Source organism: Alosa pseudoharengus, unplaced genomic scaffold, assembly GCF_046254945.1.
Source record: "Alosa pseudoharengus isolate Yale_2024_CS ecotype anadromous, Long Island Sound unplaced genomic scaffold, YU_APseudo_1.1 YU_APseudo_1.1_scf_10, whole genome shotgun sequence".
NCBI lineage: Eukaryota > Metazoa > Chordata > Actinopteri > Clupeiformes > Clupeidae > Alosa > Alosa pseudoharengus.
Genome location: NW_027468565.1, coordinates 11977243 through 11996282, shown reverse-complemented (window position 1 = coordinate 11996282; position 19040 = coordinate 11977243). Strand labels below are relative to the sequence as shown.

The 19040-nt window shown below is 41.3% G+C and overlaps 1 protein-coding gene across 3 annotated transcripts; it reads left to right on the top strand.

Annotated features, from left to right (window-relative positions):
* Positions 1–18830, top strand: LOC143100461 (metallophosphoesterase MPPED2-like). 3 transcript variants are annotated; one of them, XM_076263683.1, is made up of 7 exons: positions 1–251; positions 868–1069; positions 4486–4667; positions 15511–15727; positions 16322–16437; positions 17076–17189; positions 17615–18830. In XM_076263683.1, exons 2-7 carry the CDS (start codon positions 951–953, stop codon positions 17713–17715), a joined length of 849 nt encoding a protein of 282 aa, XP_076119798.1. In that variant the 5' UTR covers positions 1–251; positions 868–950; the 3' UTR covers positions 17716–18830. The 3 variants fall into 3 exon arrangements, with proteins under 3 accessions (XP_076119798.1, XP_076119780.1, XP_076119788.1); XM_076263665.1 differs by having other exon boundaries at positions 17512–17721; XM_076263673.1 differs by having other exon boundaries at positions 1–273; positions 17512–17721.
* Positions 18831–19040: the final 210 nt, after the last annotated feature.

The following is a 19040-nucleotide window of genomic DNA, read 5'->3' as shown; positions in this document are numbered from 1 at the left end:
ATCCATGTTCTGTGTCGCGGAGAGACCATACACATTTTAAGGAGGGGATTGATTATTTTTTTCTGTGCTGAAAGTGCCTGTTAAAGTATCGAATCGAATCAATCTAACTATCTTGTTCCCCACGATATATCGGGCAGAGCGCTTTCATCAGAGACTTTGTTTCACGTCATAGGCTAGCCTACAGTAACCTACAGTATATCCGGATCGCAGAAAAGGGTATCCAGCTATCCAGAGGAAAACGCGAGTGCAAGGTATAACATTAGAAAGCGGATGGTAGGTAGGCTATCGTGTCCTCCCGATTAGTTTGAAATAATTTGTCAAGTAGCCTAGCCATGCCAATCTAGCAGGCAGGCAAGAGGCCATGTTTAATGTCCACAGTTGCGTAGCGTAGGCTAAGCCTAATCACTTTATAGGGCTAATCATTTTACAGTGTGAGGTGTCACTCTGGTGTTTACAAAGTGAAAACAGGTAGAATGAAATGTGCGGGTCTAGGATACAGACTCTCACTTGCAAGGAGGTCTGAGCAAAATCCGTTTGAGTAGTGTAGTAAAAAGAAAAATTGTCGTCGGTGAAGTTAAGTCTAAATTGTGAAATCCTGTTGTGGCCATTACTTGGTTGAAATGAGTGACCATTTGAGCTTATCTCGAAAACTGCACGTAGGACCATCATCATTTGGGTCTAGTAAAATTGAGCATGTGATCACGCAAATAATAATAACAAAACACAGAATGATAAGTCTAATGATAGATACATTTATGAATGTTAAGGTTGAGACTAACCTCTTTGTATTGGTCTTGCTTGAAGATAAAGACTTCTCCATTCAAACTCATTTGAGTAAAGTGTTATGACACATGTGTGGTTTTGCAGAGTGATAGCCAAACTGGATGGTATTCTGGCATGAGCTGGAAGCCTGGCCTCTCTGATCAGCTCATTCCCCATTCAACCAAGCTATGGGTCAGAGGGCCTCCTCCCCGGGCAGTGCAGTCTTGGTGGATAAGTACAGCACCAACCCCATGCAAGCTTTCACCCACTACAACAAGAGCCGCTTCCAGCTGCCACATCTCAAGTTGTAAGTTCTTTCACACACAGTGTCAGCGCACTTTCTACCCTGAACAAATTTACAAGTCAAACAAGCAGGGCCAGGTTAAGGTCATCTGGGGCCCGGGGCAGAGGCCTCCCCGAGCCCCCCCCCCCCATTTTATTTTCAATATATATTACTATTATTATTATTATTATTATTATTATCAATATACATAAGACAGAGAGAGAGAGAGAGGCAATTAAATTATGACAGACATAATGTAAAAATGAAATTTGCATTTATATTGTGGAACCGTATAACCAACATACAGTTGTACCAACATACAAAAAACAAGTAGCCTACAAACATGGGGCAATGCACACAAAAAATCAACCATGAAATATTACCATCAATTACTTCAACTTAGGCTTGAAAACTGCCAGTGGTACCCAGGTCAGACTAAAATATGCAACTCCCCAACTCTGAACTCATGAAACATTGTAGCCTAGAGTTTGGCGCGCACGCACACAGCCACATCATGATGCATTGTAACACGCTGTCTGTAATACACTTTAACACGCAGCCCTAGCCAGCCACGACGTCAAATACATTGAAACACTCAGCGCACACACACAGCCCAATCACATAAAATACAAACAAGGGGGGTGTCGCAGCCGATAACGGTAACGTTGTCAGGGACAGGGGTAGTATGCCTAGACGTGGACTTATCCCTATTTTGATCCTCGTTTTGAAAAAAGTGCACAGGGCACCTGCAGGAATGAATGCGATGGTACACACCCACATAACTTTCAACGCTTTGATAATATTTATCCCGGTTAGGTTCCTGCATTGGTCAGTTAAAAAGTAGCCTACATACTGTAGTAGGCTAATAACATCCACATGCAATATCTTTATAACAACAACGCCTAACAACGACCTATTTATTTGGACAACTTTGTATAGCCCTATAAAGGCTAAAGTTACCTAGTTTTGTTCTAGCGAAGGCTACGTTCACGTATGGCTTTAAACAGTGGTAATGCTAGCCTAACGTTTTGACAAGCAATAATCTTGCCTACCTTGTGCTTGCGGCTTGCCCATTTGAAATAACTCCTCTCGCTTTGCTGTCTCCATCCTTTCTGTTTTCGTTGTTTTAAAAAACGTGGTATATCCATAAGTCTCGAGTGCTGATAACCAGCATAGATAGTAATAGAAAACAACAAGCTAGCCTACACCTGTAGCATGCCTGTGTATCTCCTGCTCAAACAAAAGGTGCGCGCATGCATAGTTCTGCATAAAGTTAATTTTGATAACGTTACAAACTTTACTTTACAGAGAATTGTAAATAGCCTACTGGCATGCAGTTAATGGAATAGGCAACTGTGCAGAGTTGAGAAGTTATGGTAGCCTAGGCCAATTTGGTGTGAATACACGCACACAGGGGAAATTCTCTCTCGTTGTTGAGTAGCCTGGCTGATACGCACAGTGCGTACGGCCATGGCTTTGGCTCGCCTTACTGAGAACGTCTGGCTGAAGCTCTCTCTTTTTTCGAGATCCGCTTTCATATTTCGTAATTGTCTCATGCGAAGCCATTGTTGTCTGTGATAGCATGCATTGATACGGGCAAAGACAGGTGACGATAAGACACTTGTTTTCTGTCCCGCGCCGGGGCCCCCTAGTGGCCGGGGCCCGGGGCAGCAGCCCCTTTGCCCAATGCTCAAACGCGGCCCTGCAAACAAGGCATAAGTCACTGGTTTCATTGAAGATCTGCTCAAAATGAAAAAAAAAGTATATATATTAAACAAAAACACGCTCACAATTATTGGCACCCCTGCTTGTAATACCTTCTTAAGTCTCATTTGCCAATAAAACAACTTGTAATATTCTCCTATGACAGCCCATAAAGTTGGAGAATACAAAGCAAAGGATTTAAGACCATTTATCTTTACACAACGTCCCTAGATCGTCCAGATTTCTATGTCCACACTTGTGTATTCTCCTCTTTGACTCACCCCACAGTTTTTGAGATGGCAATGGCCAAAGCCTGATTTTGTGTTCAGTAAACCATTTTTGTTTTGGTCTGGATGTTTGTTTTGGTTCATTGAGCTGATAAATGATCCAATCATGACCCACTTTTAGAGTCTTGGCAGAGATTGACAGAGATCCTTTGAAATTGTTCAGGTCTTGGGGTTCATGATAGCATGCACCTTAATACGTTTCCCAAGGCCTTTAGGAATAAAAACAGCCCCTCCACCATAATTCAATATGGTCATTCTTCTTGCCAAAAAGCGCAATTTTCATTTAATCTACCAATAGACCACACTTCCAGACAAAGCCACTGTTCCATTCAGTAACTCCTGCCATTTACTTTTGTAATTAAATGACTGGAAAGGCTTTTACCTGACATGCCCTCTAAATAATCTATAGCAGTGAGGTCTCTTTTGAAGATGTTTTGGGGGACATAGTGACACCAAGATGATCCTTTTCCTATAACTCTCCAACAGTGGTTCTTAAAGATTTTTTTGCCTATCTTATCATCCTCCATACTGTGCGTGGAGGCAAGATAACCATGGGTCTTTGTCCAAGCATGTTTGTCACATTTCCAGTTGATTAGAACCTTACAAATGTCAACACACTTCATTTTTAATTAAATTTAGTGTATCCTCTTGTCTTTCCGATGTTGAAAAATGACTTGGGGATCTAATTAAAATTATTTGGTCACTTTATTGTCATGCCTTAGTGAAATAGAAAGTCATGAACTACTTCTGAAAGTTCACAGACATTCTAATTAACTTAAAGAAAAGATTTTCCAATAATTGTGGGCAACTTGTTTTTGTTAAACATATTTATTTCTTTATGAGATTTTCCTTTTTCTCTGAATACATTTGCTTCCCTTCAAGGCTATTGTTTTTTTGTTTTTTTTATATACCTGTTTTCAGTCAACTTTACCAAAGCTGCCAATAATTCTGGAGGGTATTGTACATACTGCATGTGTGTGTGTGTGTGTGTGTGTGTGTGTACAGTATCTGTAGTCTTTGTCTGACATCAGATGACTCTTTAGTATGTGGACCTCAAAACTGAAAACTGTACCAGAGCTGACAACTCTCCTTATTGGTGTACTAATTGAGGTCAGTTATGACTGCTGTTGATTATTCTGTTAACAGTGTCTCTTTCACCTGTGGGGTTGGTCACACTAATCATAGGTTTCAAATACACTCTGCTGCTCTTACCTAGAAATGAAACGAAATGTATTCACAGTTGGCCAGCAGGTGTAAACAGCTAATTGTTAGAAAACATTACAAGGCTAGACAACTATTAGCTTGAGAGGGTGAAAAATCCTCCCGACCTGAACTAGCCAAAAGTGACCTGTAGGCTACCACATGGGTCTAATGCTGACGAAGATGAAAGCCATGTAGAAGTAGGTCAGGACGTTAAGTTGTTGGTCTTTTTTATTTGATTAAAACTAGGGTGGAGCCCACCCCCTACGATGCCCCCAAGCCTGCAGGTCACACTCGTTTCGTTTGCATCTCGGACACACACTCAAGGACAGATGACATCCAGATGCCGTACGGTGACGTCTTGCTCCACACGGGTGACTTCACAGAGCTGGGCCTGCCATCCGAGGTGAAAAAGTTTAATGACTGGCTAGGTAAGGACTTACATCTTCTCTGCTTCCTGAGCCATCATTTCACAGACAACTAAAAGGTTTTGCATGATAATGTCATCTTTACTGTTATGAAGTAGGCCTAATATGGCTAGTCTGGTGTTCTGCCACTGGAATGTGAGGAATGTGGTCAAGTAGACCTATTTCTTCTATAAACGACTCAACAGACATGTCATACCTGTACTTTTCCATTCCCATGTCTCACACAGGAGAAGTGTAGCTCTACTGTAATTCTCTACTTCTAAGAAGTTCCCTACTAATAATTACCAGAATGGAACGAAACTTCTACAGTACATAGGAAGTATATAGTAGTTTTAATTGGGAACGAGAGGGAGAGAGGCTGGAAGTTTCCAGCTGGCTTGTCATTGTTGGTAATTGACTTCACCTTTTTAATACAAGACACTTTTAAAAAGAAATCATGAGAACAACAAAAACAACGCGAGGAGATTGCAGAGTTATCCGGTTCACACTAGGCTATACTGACCATTTATAAAATGTGAGGGCACTTTGTCATAGGCTGCAGGCACTGTGATTTGGACTGTGATCGAATATGAAGAGTGGTCTTTGCCTTTGTGTAATGGAATTGAATTGGTGAGTCTTGCAGTCTTCAATAATCCGTTTCCTTTAAACTAAGCATTTACATGAATAGGCTATGCCAATTGAAGCACTTTCCACTCAGATAGCTAGGTGGCTATCGGTTCATAATTCACTTTTAATTGCAAACAGAAAATATCAAGCTAGCATCATTACATGCTTCTATTTCCACAGGAATGAAGATTGTTTATACCAACTTAATATACTTATCATTGTTAATATTGTGCTATAGGCCTAAATGTGGCACAAACAATGTTAGAGTTTGTGGATATAGACTATATTTGAATGGAGCTGGCAAAATATAAATACCGTGTAGACAATGCTCTTAAAGTGACAGTGCACCATCAGCATCAAATCGCAAAATTACTTTATCATTATTGCCATCTGAATTATATATATAACTAGATGTACCGCATAGCGGTACAAAATATGACCGCCGCTGAGTCCTGTACATCTGTTCCGCAAAAATATAAATCACACTTCAATTTCTCTCCATATTTTACTCCATCCCCCACTCTTGAAACTTTTGTGTATGCTTGTTTGGCATGCCTCAGTGTGTGTGTGCGGCTACACAGAAAGTAGCCTACTGGTGCTGAAAAGGTGAATAGATTGTAGAATAGCCAAAGAAGATGTAGCATTGTTATAAAACCTTTAAAATCTCTAAACAATCACAAGTAGGGCAGTTCATCACAGTTCATCCATTGCAACTGGATTGATGAAAGGTCACTTACACCTGTAGGCTACATTGTATTTGGGAAAAGCAAAAGGTATCAGCATAATGTTATTTATTTATTTATTTATTTATTTATAAACAAAAACATCTCTGTCAGTTCCATGCCGTTTTCAACAGCTATCAAAAACAAAGGTCATTTTTGGATGGATGGATTTTTTGTGAATGTTTCTACTTCTACATAAGATTTTAGTCATCTTTAGTTCATGTAATACTTTATTGTCAATGCACAAATTAAGTAACAGTAGTCTGAAACGTTATTGTTAATGCACAAATTAAGTAACAGTAGTCTGAAACGAAATGCTGTTTTACGAATCAAAGCACATCGATTCCACTCTCACACCCTGCACACACTTAAAACAAAATAAACAGGCGTCTCAGTCTCACGCATATAGGCAAAACTGTATCAGACCGGTGTAACGTTGGTAAATCTTCCATTGCACAGAATGATTTTTGTAGCACGTGCAACAAATGACAGTCGAAAGATACAATTACAGTGCTGCTATCAATTTGCTTGGTATAACCGCATTTATAGTTTTCTACAAATGCAATCAATCAAATTGGCCTCATTCACTCAACCAACGCTAACGGTAACATTACCTAGGTCCTTATTGATATTATAAGATTAACGTACCTGCAGTAAAAACCAAGCATGTCCGATAAACATCCTCAGATTTATTTCGGCTTCAAGAAGAAATGGGAATTACATTTCATGTGAACATTGTCCTATCCTTATTAGACGTTCTCTGCGGTAAACTACAGTCCTGTAGGAAGCGTCCATTGTTTTTCCAACCCACTTTTAACTTCCAACAAAATTACGTCTCACTGCAACGATGCGCCATCCAGTGGGCAAACGACTACTTATCGCCAATACTGGAAATGCAGCCATGATGATGATGATGAATATTTGGCTTTCTTTTAATCCTACTGAATTTGTAATTATGTATCGGCCGTTCTAATACCGATAGTATGTGGGTGCCTGTGTGTGTGTGCATGTGTATATGTGTGCACCGCTATCTACAGGCCAATGAGTGTACAGTCACTAAATGTACACATAACCTAATTTTTTTTAGACCCCCCCATGGATGAAATTCTACGAAACTTGGCATACCCCCAGAGAATGCCAGGTCAATCATACACATAAAATTTGGTGCAGTTCTGAACATCTTAACTGAAGATAGGGGCGATTAAAGCAGAATAATATTGCATTTTCATTTTTTACTGGGAGGGGGGTGTAAAATCACAAATGAGTGATTATGGGCCAGGTTGATGTGGACCCTTGAGACCAACATACCATAAAAGATTCTTCATCCTCAGTGCCACGGTTCAGGTAGTTATTTAGGAAAAACTGCTTTTTTTGCAGTTCGGGGGGCCCAGCACGGGGGGGGAGTGGCCCCTGGGGACGAAACAAAATTTTTCCGTAAAAGTCTAGTGGGGCTACATACCAACCAAATTTAATGTGCCCCGGTGGTTCGGTGTCCTGGGTATCGTTGACCAAAAATTCAGGAAGTAGATGACGGGGGAAAAAAAAAAAAAAACTTTGACAATCCCTATATCACCGCTTCGCTAGCGGCGGTCATAATTATATCTTTTTTGGAGGGGGGGGGGGGGGGGTCCCCGCATTGGAAGTGAAGTGTCCCTCATTTGGGGTTGAGGAAGTTGGCAACCCTAGGCATGGGGTCGCTTGTGAACAGACCCACGCACCACTGACAGACACAGCTTTTTTCCTCTCTGCCCACACACACACCCCTCATCATACTCTGATTGTCATTGATGATAATTATGGTTTTTCATCAGCCAACTGTAGTCTGCTTGAGTTTTTTTTTAACACTGGGTTATTATCTTGGCTGCTTGGCCCATTGCAGGTTTCAGCAAGATGGTTGGTGATCCTGCTACTTTAGGGTGGATTGGTCTGGTCATTGCAGTGTTTTTGAAAGAGTGTTGCTTGTCATGACCAGCAAAGAGCAGTTAGACAACAGCATTACTCATTAGTTTCTTAGTCACCATGAAGCAACATAAGAGTTGTGCTGTGTCATTCATTTGCATTGGTCAATAATATTATACTATGCCACTTGTAGCCTATCTGATAGCCTCCGTTTGGATGTGCCATTTATAAGCCCATAAGATCATAAAGATCTCTTCATGTAATGAATACTCAGACATCAAATGTGTAATGTGAAGCAGTAATAATACAGTTTTTAACAATTGCTAGAACACATTCTCTGAACCGAATTCTCAGTTGCCTGAACACATTTCTTGAATCGATCACCCTTTTGGCAAAACCTTAAACAGTTTTCATATAATTATAAAACACATGTTTAAAAACACAATTTGTCAATCTCATAGACTCTTTTTGCACAACTCTAAATACATTCTCATGCAGTAAAACACATTTTGCATTGTGATGCATAATGGTAACCACAAGTGGCAAAAGGTAAACACAAAGAAAGCACAAATGCCATACATTAAACATGACTCAAAATTGATCACACTTGTGACAGGTTGCTGAACAGTCTCAGCATGGTGGATAGCGATCACTGCATTTTCAAATTTAAGTCTGTCTGCAGGTCCATCCTTCACCTCATTTAGAGACATTACCACAGTCTCCACACTCTGCAGCTTGGAGATGTCCATCTCAAGGTCCTCCTTTCTCCTCCTGTCTGCCATCTCCTTCTTGAGGCGCTTAGCCTCCTTCCTTTGCTTCGTCTTGCTGGTGTCAACCCTCTCATTCTTATGCTTCTTCTTTCAGACCGGTAGACAACAGCTGAAAAGTTTGCAAAGCTTCATTTTTCTCACTTGTTCGCTTTGAAGTGATTCTGTCAAGAGGAATGATCTCAGATCCCCAGCACTGTATTCTCCAACTTTAGGAGATACAGTGCCTATAAAAAGTATTCACCCCCTTTGGATATTTTCACTATTATTGCTATAATAAATGGAATCTTTATCAATTATTTTGCATTAAATATTTTTCATTTATTAACATTACTTTGTATAAATCTGCTTTCACTTTGACATTAAAGAGGGGATTTTTGTAAATTACTGTCAAAAAGGGCAATTTAAATTGATCAAGATTCCATTTATAAAAGCAGAAAATTGGAAATAGCCAAGCACTGTATTATAGGAGAGGACTGGGGCTGTTTTATTTGCAAAACATGGCTTTACAAAGTATTACATGGATGGATGCCAATAATTGTGGAAAATATTTATGGTGAGGTAGATGAGGTAGTTTCCATGTAGATTTGGGCTTTTTCTCATTGTTTCCATTGTAAGCCTAAGATAAACTACTAGAAGATTGTTTTTTTTTTGTGAAAATAATTGTGGTGGAGAGCACTGTATATGATAGCTTGGTACAGTCTCTTAACTCAAATGTAATATCAGATAAGACAAGAACAACAGGATGCCTTAAATGAAAGTAATTTATTCTTAGTTAATACAAATGTTATGTTATGTAGGCTATCTATCCATTTAATTATTTATTGTTTGTTATTGATATTACATGTCGGTTTGTCCTTTACAACATTAGGAAGATCAGACCTTATCTGACACAAGATCCACACAACTTCTTGTACAGGCCATGGTTATCTCTAAACTAGACTATTATAATTCACAGTTAGCTGGCCTGCCTGCTTGATCATTACAACTGATTCAGAATTCTGCAGCACGCCTGATGTTCAATCAGCCAAAGAGAACACATGTCCTCTTATGAGTTATGGTTTGTATATTATATTGTAGTATATTATAGTATTTCTTTATTTCCATCGTTTATTTTCATTAGGCTATTGATTGCATTGACATTATTGTTTATTATTGCTATTCTCCTTAATGTAGTTTTACCAACTTTTTTAAAGGTGTTGACTGTTAATTTAACTATTGTTTTATTCAGGGGTTAAAGTGGGGCACGTGCTGTTACCCGATTTCCACTGGTTTGACAGACTGTATGACATTAACATTACCAACGTGTTTGAATTAAAATAGCAGAGAGCAGATCCTGTGTGGACTCTTGTTGGAAATAAGGTCTGATCTTCCTAATGTTGTAAAGGACAAACCGACATGATTTTGCAGTTGAGGCTACATGTACAGTACATACTCAGAAAAGTTAAGTCTGTCATCAATTATGATGCCCAAGTCACATGCTGATCTAGTTGGGGTCAGTGAAGATGAGTCAAGCTGGATGTTAATCTGTTGCGGTATAGCTGTTTTAGCTGGATACACCAAAAGCTCTGTTTTTGAAAGATTAAGGTGAAGGTGCCGATCTTTCATCCAGACTGAAATATCCTTAAGGCATAATGACTGAGCAGAGGACTTAACTACTCTCAATGCTTCAGTCACAGACAGAAGAGCAGTTTCAGTAGAATGACCACTCTTGAAACCAGACTGCATAGAGTGGCACTCTCAATCTTGCTCTATAGTATGCATTTTTTGCAAGTGTAACAGTGGATGAAAAAGATGATAGCAAAGACTCATTTGCATCTACGGATTTGCGCCATTTCTTCTCAGCAGCTCTAAGTTCCTTTCATACTGAGCGTGTATTGTTTGTCAGCCATGGGTGATGGGGATTAGAACGAGTAGGTCTTGTGGAGGACATGGATGCATTCCATGCATTCAGACAGGATGATAGTGTATTGTAAAGAGTTTCTGTAGCATCATTAACCTCAAGTGACAAGAATGAGCTCGGAGAAGGTAAAGCTGTTATTAATGTTGTAAAATAGTCGCTTGAGAGGCTTCTGAGGTTATGCTGGAACAAAACTGTAGGAGGAAGAGCTGCTAGGTTATCCAGGAGATGCACAGAAAATCTAATAAAGTAATGATCCAATACATGTAATGGATTAACCATAACATTGTATGTAGTACAGTTACATAGCAGAATTATATCAAGATCCTTACCAGCCTTGTGAGTAGGAGGACTGTGGACGTGTGTGATATTAAATGAGGCAAGTAGGGACACAAAGTCAACTGAAGATAAGTTATCCAAATGAATATTAAAATCGCCAAGGATTAATAATGAACATGTATCCATTGGAACAGCAGACAGTATAATGTCCAACTAATTTACAAAGCTGCCAAGTTGTGCAGTATGGTTATATGGTTATGATTCTTGGCAGACACTTTTGTCCAAAGTGGTGTACAATAATAAGAAGGTTATGGACCCTATGGATGCAAAATGTGTCCAAAATCAAACCCATTTTTCTCTGTTGAATTGTTCATGTAGTTCACATCACACATGACTAGAACTTGTTGCTGTGATAAATGGCTCGCGTCACGATAAATGGCTTACATCAAATTTAATCAAATTTACAGTCTGCCCACAGCTCTGCGTCCTTCTCCACACCTACTGTATCTTTGCCAGTGGGAAGGGCTCTACACTAACATAGTGGCAAACCAGTTTCCTGTTGACATGGCTGCAGACTTTTCATTCATCACATGACGAACTGTATATCAAAACAAGATGTACAGCATAGCGGTACAAAATATGAAAGCCGCTCAATCCTGCACATTCTCACCGAAAAAATTAATCACGCTTGTCAATTTGTCTCAATCTTCTACTCCATCCCCTAATCTTGCAACTTTTGTGAATGTAATTGAGTGTGTGCATGCCTGTGTGTGCGTGTGAGTGTGTGCATGCGTGTGTGTGTGTGTGTGTGTGCATGTGCCTGTGCATTTGTTTGTGTCTGATGTGTGTGCGTGTGAGTGCGTTTATGTGTGTGATTGTGCATGCTTGCGTGCCTGTGTGTGTGTGTGCATGCATGCTGGTCCTGATGGTATCCCCGGAAGCGTACTCAGGGCCTGTGCAGTGCAGCTGACTGAGGTTTTAATCTGTCACTAGCCCAGGCAGCTGTTCCCGCGTGCTTTAAAACCACCTCCATCGTGCCGGTGCCAAAACACTCCACTGCAACAAGCCTTAATTACTTCCGTCTAGTTGCACTCACCCTCATCATCATGAAGTGCTTTGAGAGGCTGGTCCTGGCCCACCTCAAGACCTGCTTACCACCCTCACTGGACCCCTTCCAATTCGCCTACCGTCAGAACAGGAGCACAGAGGATGCCATCTCTACGGCACTTCACTCTGCCCTGTCCCACCTTGACCTACGTGAGAATGTTGTTCATTGACTTTAGTTCAGCATTCAACACCATCATCCCCTCCAAACTGGTCACCAAACTCAGTGAACTGGGCATCAATACCTCTCTCTGTAACTGGATTCTGGACTTTATACCCAACAGACCTCAGTCTGTTAGGTTAGATAATCACACATCCTCAACCATCACCCTGAACACTGGCGTACCAAAGGGATGTGTGCTGAGCCCTCTTCTTTACTCCCTCTTCACCCACGACTGCACACCTGTACATGGCTCTAACACCATTGTCAAGTTTGCAGATGACACTACGGTGATTGGTCTCATCAGCAACAACCATGAGACGGACTACAGGGAGGAAGTCCAGCACCTAACATGGTGGTGCACTGATAACAACCTGGCTCTCAACACCAAGAAGACCAAAGAGCTTATTGTGGACTTCAGGAAGTCTAAAGCTAGCACACACACACCCATTCTTATCAACGGGACTGAGGTGGAGCGTGTCACCAGCTTCAAGTTTCTGGGTGTCCACATCTCTGAGGACTTCTCTTGGACCCTCAACACCTCTACCCAGATCAAAAAGGCTCACCATCGTCTCTTCTTTCTGAGGAGACTAAAGAAGGTCCATCCTCAGATCCTGGTGAACTTCTACCGCTGCACCATCAAGAGCATCCTCACCAACTGTGTCACAGTCTGGTATGGCAACTGCTGTGCCCATGACCGGAAAGCACTGCAGAGGGTGGAGTAAACCCAACGCATCACCGGTTCCTCACTCCCCTCCATCGAGGCCATCCAGGGCAAGCATTGCTTGCATAAGGCACGCAGCATCATCAAAGACTGTTCTCACTCCAACCACAGACTGTTCACCCCAATTCCCCTTTGGGAGGCGTTACAGGTCTCTCCGCACCCGAACTAGCAGGTTCAGAGGAAGCTTCTTTCCTGCGGCTGTCACCCTACTGAACTCTAGCTCTGCATCCCGGTGACATCCAACGAACTAGCCCCCATCAATATTTAATTTATACTACTCTAAACCACCTCCTGCAAAACAACTGTATACTTCTGTCTACACTGCACTATATTTCTTATTCTGTTTATGCACCACCTGTCTATACTTTGTATATCACATTGCACTTTTCTGCTTTTTGCACTTCTGGTTAGACACAAACTGCATTTCGTTGTCTCTGTACTTGTACTCTGCACAATGACAATAAAGTTGAATCTAATGCATGCGTGCATGCGTTTATGTGCGTGTGTGCGTGCGTGTGCGTGCTTGCATGTGTGTCTTTATGTATGTATGTGCTTGTGTCTGAGTGTGTACGTGCCTGTGTGGTGAGTGTGTGCATGCCTGCATATGTGTGCGTGTGTCTTTATGTGCGTGCGTGTGTTTGTGTGTGTGTGTGTGTGCGTGCGTGTGTAAGTGTGTGTGTTTATGAGTGTTTGTGTGTGGGTGCGTGTGTGTGTGTGTGTGTGCATGCGTGCCTGTGTGTGTGTATACAGTATGTGTGTGTGCTTATAGAAATGTAGTAAGTACATTTCAGTTGTCATCTAAAGCAGATTGGTATACAGTCACTAAATGTATGCACATTATGAACACATTATGTAAACATCAATTAATTTATTGTATGGCCCCACATGAACGAAATTCCACAAAACTTGGCATGCATTCAGAGGGTGTCATAATGATCCCACACTCATACGCTCCACGTTCGACACTTTTCTAAATCTCCAAAGGTACATGCAATTACAATGCTCACTTTTTTTTTTTTTTAACTTGGTGACACTACCACAATGAGTGGTTATGGGATGAGTTGAGATGGCCCCTGGAGATCAACATCCAAAAATAATTTGGTCATCCTAGGCCAGAGGTGGGCAAACTACGGCCTGCCACGGACCTTAATCCGGCCCGCCGAGCATTTATTTATGTTATCATAGGCTACTCGCTATTTTTTTCCTGAGATAGACCAATTGTGGTTAGCTTTCTGCAAACTACTTTTCACTCTTTTTAGGGAACGTATACAATGTCAATATCAAAACAGCATGTCATGATACTTTTTAGGTCCCTTCTCAATCTTCATTGCAACAGATCTAACTTGAACGTTATGCTACTCCATTTATTGGGAACGCATCTGAGTGTGCTCGAGAGGGAGAGAGAGCGGCAGGTTCCAGCTGGCTTGCAATTGTTGTGGAGCTGACTTAAAGTAACAGTGCATCATTTCTAAATGAGTGAAACAGCATCAAATTAAATATCATATTTATATTCATATATGTTAATATTCATATTAAAACAAAATTCACGGTTTGGATATTCAGAAAAAAACTCGGTGGGTGGACTACGGAGAAAAAAACGAATATCAATGGTTCCGTGTCATCCTTGTGGGGCTACATGCCCACCAAATTTTGTGCAGCCCAGTCTTTCAGTGTCCCTGGAATCATTAAGAAAAATACTGAATAAAATAATAATTATAATAATAATCAGAGTCTATTTTTTTTATGTCTTTATTTTGTTTTATTATTATTAACTCTTACTGTTTCTCTGTACAAGCCAATAAGGTAAAATTGTGTACCTGACAAGTTTCAGCTACCTTGCCTCTGCAGCCTTCATCAGAGGTGTCACGTGATGTTGGTGTGACGTCGTCTGAGCTGTGTTATATGGAGTTTTCCATCCCACCTGATGTGGTGGGATGGCCTTGTCCCCTGGGGTGCTCCGGCGTCACACTTTTTCTCAGGGGGAATCTGATCCTTAGGGTGTACTAGGATTTGGCGAAGCTTGATGTGTGGCTTCACTGGTGTGATGATGTGGTGTTTCCTCATCGCTCGCTGTACGCGTTCTGTGACACCCCTGACGTATGGGAGGGTGACCATGCCTAGGTTCTCAGGCCTAGAACCTTTTTTCTTTTTCTCCTCCTTGTTATTTCTCTGGACCTCTCTCTTGCCTTTGTTGATGGCCCAGTTTGGGTAGTTGCAAGCTTTGAGTGCCTGTTTTATGTGGTTCTCCTCCTCCTCTCTGTCATGGTTGTCAGTGATGACCTTGGTACGGTCATATAGGGTGCGGACCACTGATAGCTTGTGTGCTGTGGGGTGCTCTGATGCCCATAGTAGATATTGGTCTGTGGTTATTATTATTATTCAGTAATTTTGTGTCAACGATTCCCAGACTTGCATTTGCAAAGTTGCTTTGAAATGTTTTAACCTGCAGCCTAGGTTATTCTGCTGTTTAGGTTATTTAACCAACCATTAATGTTGTGTAAACAGTGTTCACATTACACGTAGGAGTACTCCAGATGAGGCTATTTTGAAAGTCTCTTAAAGACGACATCATGTCAATCATCATTGCTTTCGTTTATGAACACCCCATACTGTTTAGGAGCAATTCACGACACATTCAAAATCAATTTGAAATACTCTTCCATTTTTATTCCAAATGGCCTGCAGGTAGTTTACCTTATGAGACCAAGGTCGTCATCGCTGGGAACCATGAGCTGACCTTTGATAAGGACTTTATGATGAAGATGACCATGCAGAATGATGTACGCTTAACAAAGTTGAAGCTTGAGGACTGTGAAAATGTGGAGTCCCTGCTCACAAACTGTATTTACCTCCAAGACTCAGAAATCACTGTCAAGGGATTCAGGATATATGGTACACCTTGGTGAGTAGCTCAAACTCTGGCTTTGCCAGAAGGTAAAAGCACACAAGTAATCATATTTCAACTTTAGCTGAACCAGTTAACGTATAGCAACACATGTGCAATGCTTTTTAAACAGGATCATTCTGCAGTTGTGCAACTGGTTCTCCAGCAACTCCACTAATAAGTACATGCCCATCTGTAGGCTTGTTCAAAAGTTGTTACGGCAGCCGTGACCTACTGGTTAGGGCTTCGGGCTTGTAACCGAAGGGCTGCCGGTTCCATCCCTGACCAGTAGGAAAAATGTGGGCAGGGGAAGTGGTTGAGCACCGCTTTCCCATGCCCACATCCACGGCTGAAGTGCCCTTGAGCAAGGCACCTAACCCCTCACTGCTCCCCGAGCATCGCTGTAGCAGGCAGCTCACTGCTCCGGGTTAGTGTGTGCTTCACCTCACTGTATGCTGTGTGTGTTTCACTAATTCACGGATTGGAATAAATGCAGAGACCAGATTTCCCTCAGGGGATTAAAAGAGTATATATACTTATACAACAGTCTGTGGAGTAGCTGTAGTAATTACACTATATAGCTATACCTCTCCTCCATTGTTTTTCTCGTAGGACCCCCTGGTTTTGCAACTGGGGCTTTAACTTACCTCGTGGTCAGGCTCTGCTGGACAAGTGGAACCAGATCCCCAAAGACATCGACATCCTCATGACACATGGCCCACCCCTGGGTAATTTTCTCAATATTGCTTAATACTACCCTCCTAAAGAAACCTGACCTTGATCCTTCCATTCTAAAAAACGTTCATCTTATGTCTAAATTGCCTTTTTATCTCCAAAATTCTGGAAAAGGTGGTCTTGTAATTATATTGTAACGTCTCACCACATGCCAGAGTTCAGTTAACTTGTTTATTAGCAAAACACAATGAACAGGCATGAACACACAGTTACCCGTGTCTGGTGTTCCGCCCCCCTCTCGCCAGGCTGCCAACCATCAGCGTGCCCAGAGCTATACATAACGCGGGCACTCTATGATTGACAGCCAGTCTAGACCACTCAGATCCTCCAACCTGGGCCTTTTTGCTGTCCCAGAATGGAGACTATCAACTAGTAGTGACTGATCTGTTGCAGTCAGAGCACCCAAGCTCTGGAACAGCCTCCCTTCCAAAGCTTGGCTCCATCAGTGGCTAGATTTAAGGCTAGATTTCTAAATCAAGCCTTAAGACACATTTGTATAAAAATTGGCATCCTTCTTTTTTTTGTCCGACTGTCCTAAAGGATTTTCCATGCTTTTTATGTTATGTCAATTTTAGACCAAAATTATATGTTGAATACAGTGCTAATTTCTATGACCTGATTATGTCCTAAGGCTTTGGGGACTCTATCCACATGGCTAAGGAGAGGGTAGGCTGCGTGGACCTTCTCAACACAGTGCAGAAGAGAGTTCGTCCCAAGCTGCATGCTTTCGGCCACATCCATGAGGGTGAGCAGCTGGTGCCCCTCTGCATGAAGATAGCACTGATTAGATTAGATTAGATTAGATTAGATTAGATTAAACTTTATTGTCATTGTGCAGAGTACAAGTACAGATATTGGAAAGTTACCCTATTTTCACCCTTTTACACGTGTCACTTGATATTAATTTCTATACAAACCAAGACAGCGGACTCCTAAAGAAATGCAAGCACCCACCGCATAAGGGTATTTAAATTATCTCTGTACCAAAAATGACATTGTACAGTGACTCAATCGTTGTATCTATGTCTTTATCTCCTTCTCCTTTACTCTTCACCCCAGCATACCAGCATATGGTATCATGACAGATGGCTACACAACCTTTATCAACTCCTCCACCTGCACGCTCATGTATAAGCCCACCAACCCCCCTGTTGTGTTTGACCTTCCCAGCCCACAAAACACCTGAGATGCCACTGCCTGGTCTTTGCCCAAACTCATCCGAAAATAATTCACACAGAACCTTGTTCTGGCAGTTGACCAATAAAACTTAAAAATGGAAACCATCGTTAAATTTGCTGATGATACAGTAGTCCTGGCCTGGGCCTCATCTCTAACAACAATGAGACTGCCTTTTTGGAGGAGGTGAAGAAGCTGACTGCCTGGTGTCAGGCAAACTGTCTCCAGCTGAATGTCAACAAAACCAAAGAGCTAATTGTGGACCACAGAATGAGGCAACAACAGCAGTTTGTTTCTTAGTCACCATGAAGTAACCTTTTTCACAAGAACCGTTGAAATGTCAATGAGTAGCTACTACTTTGCAGATCACCATCAAGAATCTGTTTTCTGGAGATAAAAGCGCCGCGTTGTGCCACCATATCATACTATGCCACTTGCCTCTGGTTGGATGTGGCATTTATAAGACATCCCATCATGTAAGGCATGAGGACCTAAAGACCTCAATTGTATTGGCAAGTAGGCACTGACACACAAAGGATCTGGAAAGTATCTAGTGTGGTGCCAAGCCAGTTCAAACAAACCAACAAATAAATGATTGAATGAGTGAGTGGAAACATTAAATTGCCCCAAAAAACAGTATTACAAAATACTAATGTGCATACTTACATAAAGCAACACTATTTATTGCAGAGCCACTCCACACTACTAACTGGTGGCAGGTGGGGCCGGGTGTTGGAGATAAAAAGTGCAATTATGAGATGTGGTATCTTAAGTATCTAATTTAAGTATCTTAAAACACACACTATACTTTTAATTCATTCTATAACACACTATACTTTTAATTCATTCTATAACATTTGGTTTTCATGTTTCAACTTTATATACTGTTGTCTTAGGACAAGTCTAGGTGTACATTGGCTTGTTCTTTTTCTTCCAATTATGTTTTATTTTGTTTATGCACATTATGATTAATTTAATTAGGCCTATTTGTAGTTGTGTTGGATGGTTAAAGGAGAATTCCGGTGTGATATTGACCTAAAGTGTGTTGAAACATGATACCGAGTGTGAACGTATGTCTCATAGCCCATCTCGGCTTGTCCCCTGCACTCCAAAATCTGGTGCTAGTTAGCCGATGCTACCAACAGCTTGTTCAATGGTGGTGCTTCGGCATCGGGCTAGCCATGCAAATAAATCACTGTTTTACACCATTTACGAGGCTCAATGTATCTCCACACTTCATTGGTATACTACCGAAGGCCCTGACATTTAAAACGAGACATTGAGAACTTTGAAAAAGCACTGGTAGTTTACTTACAAGACGATTTATACAGACAGTATCTTCATGAAGTTTAGCGTTTGCAGCCATCTTGAATTTAGTCACGATAAGTCGAGCGACGAGTAAGAATGAACAGGTATGATA

Excerpts from the sequence above, each read along its gene's own strand:
- LOC143100461 (XM_076263665.1), top strand. The coding sequence starts at position 951 with ATGGGTCAGAGGGCCTCCTCCCCGGGCAGTGCAGTCTTGGTGGATAAG. Across the intron at positions 15,728-16,321 it reads AGGATATATGGTACACCTTG|GACCCCCTGGTTTTGCAACT; the intron begins GTGAGTAGCTCA and ends TTTTTCTCGTAG. Across the intron at positions 17,190-17,511 it reads TTTCGGCCACATCCATGAGG|CATATGGTATCATGACAGAT; the intron begins GTGAGCAGCTGG and ends CCAGCATACCAG.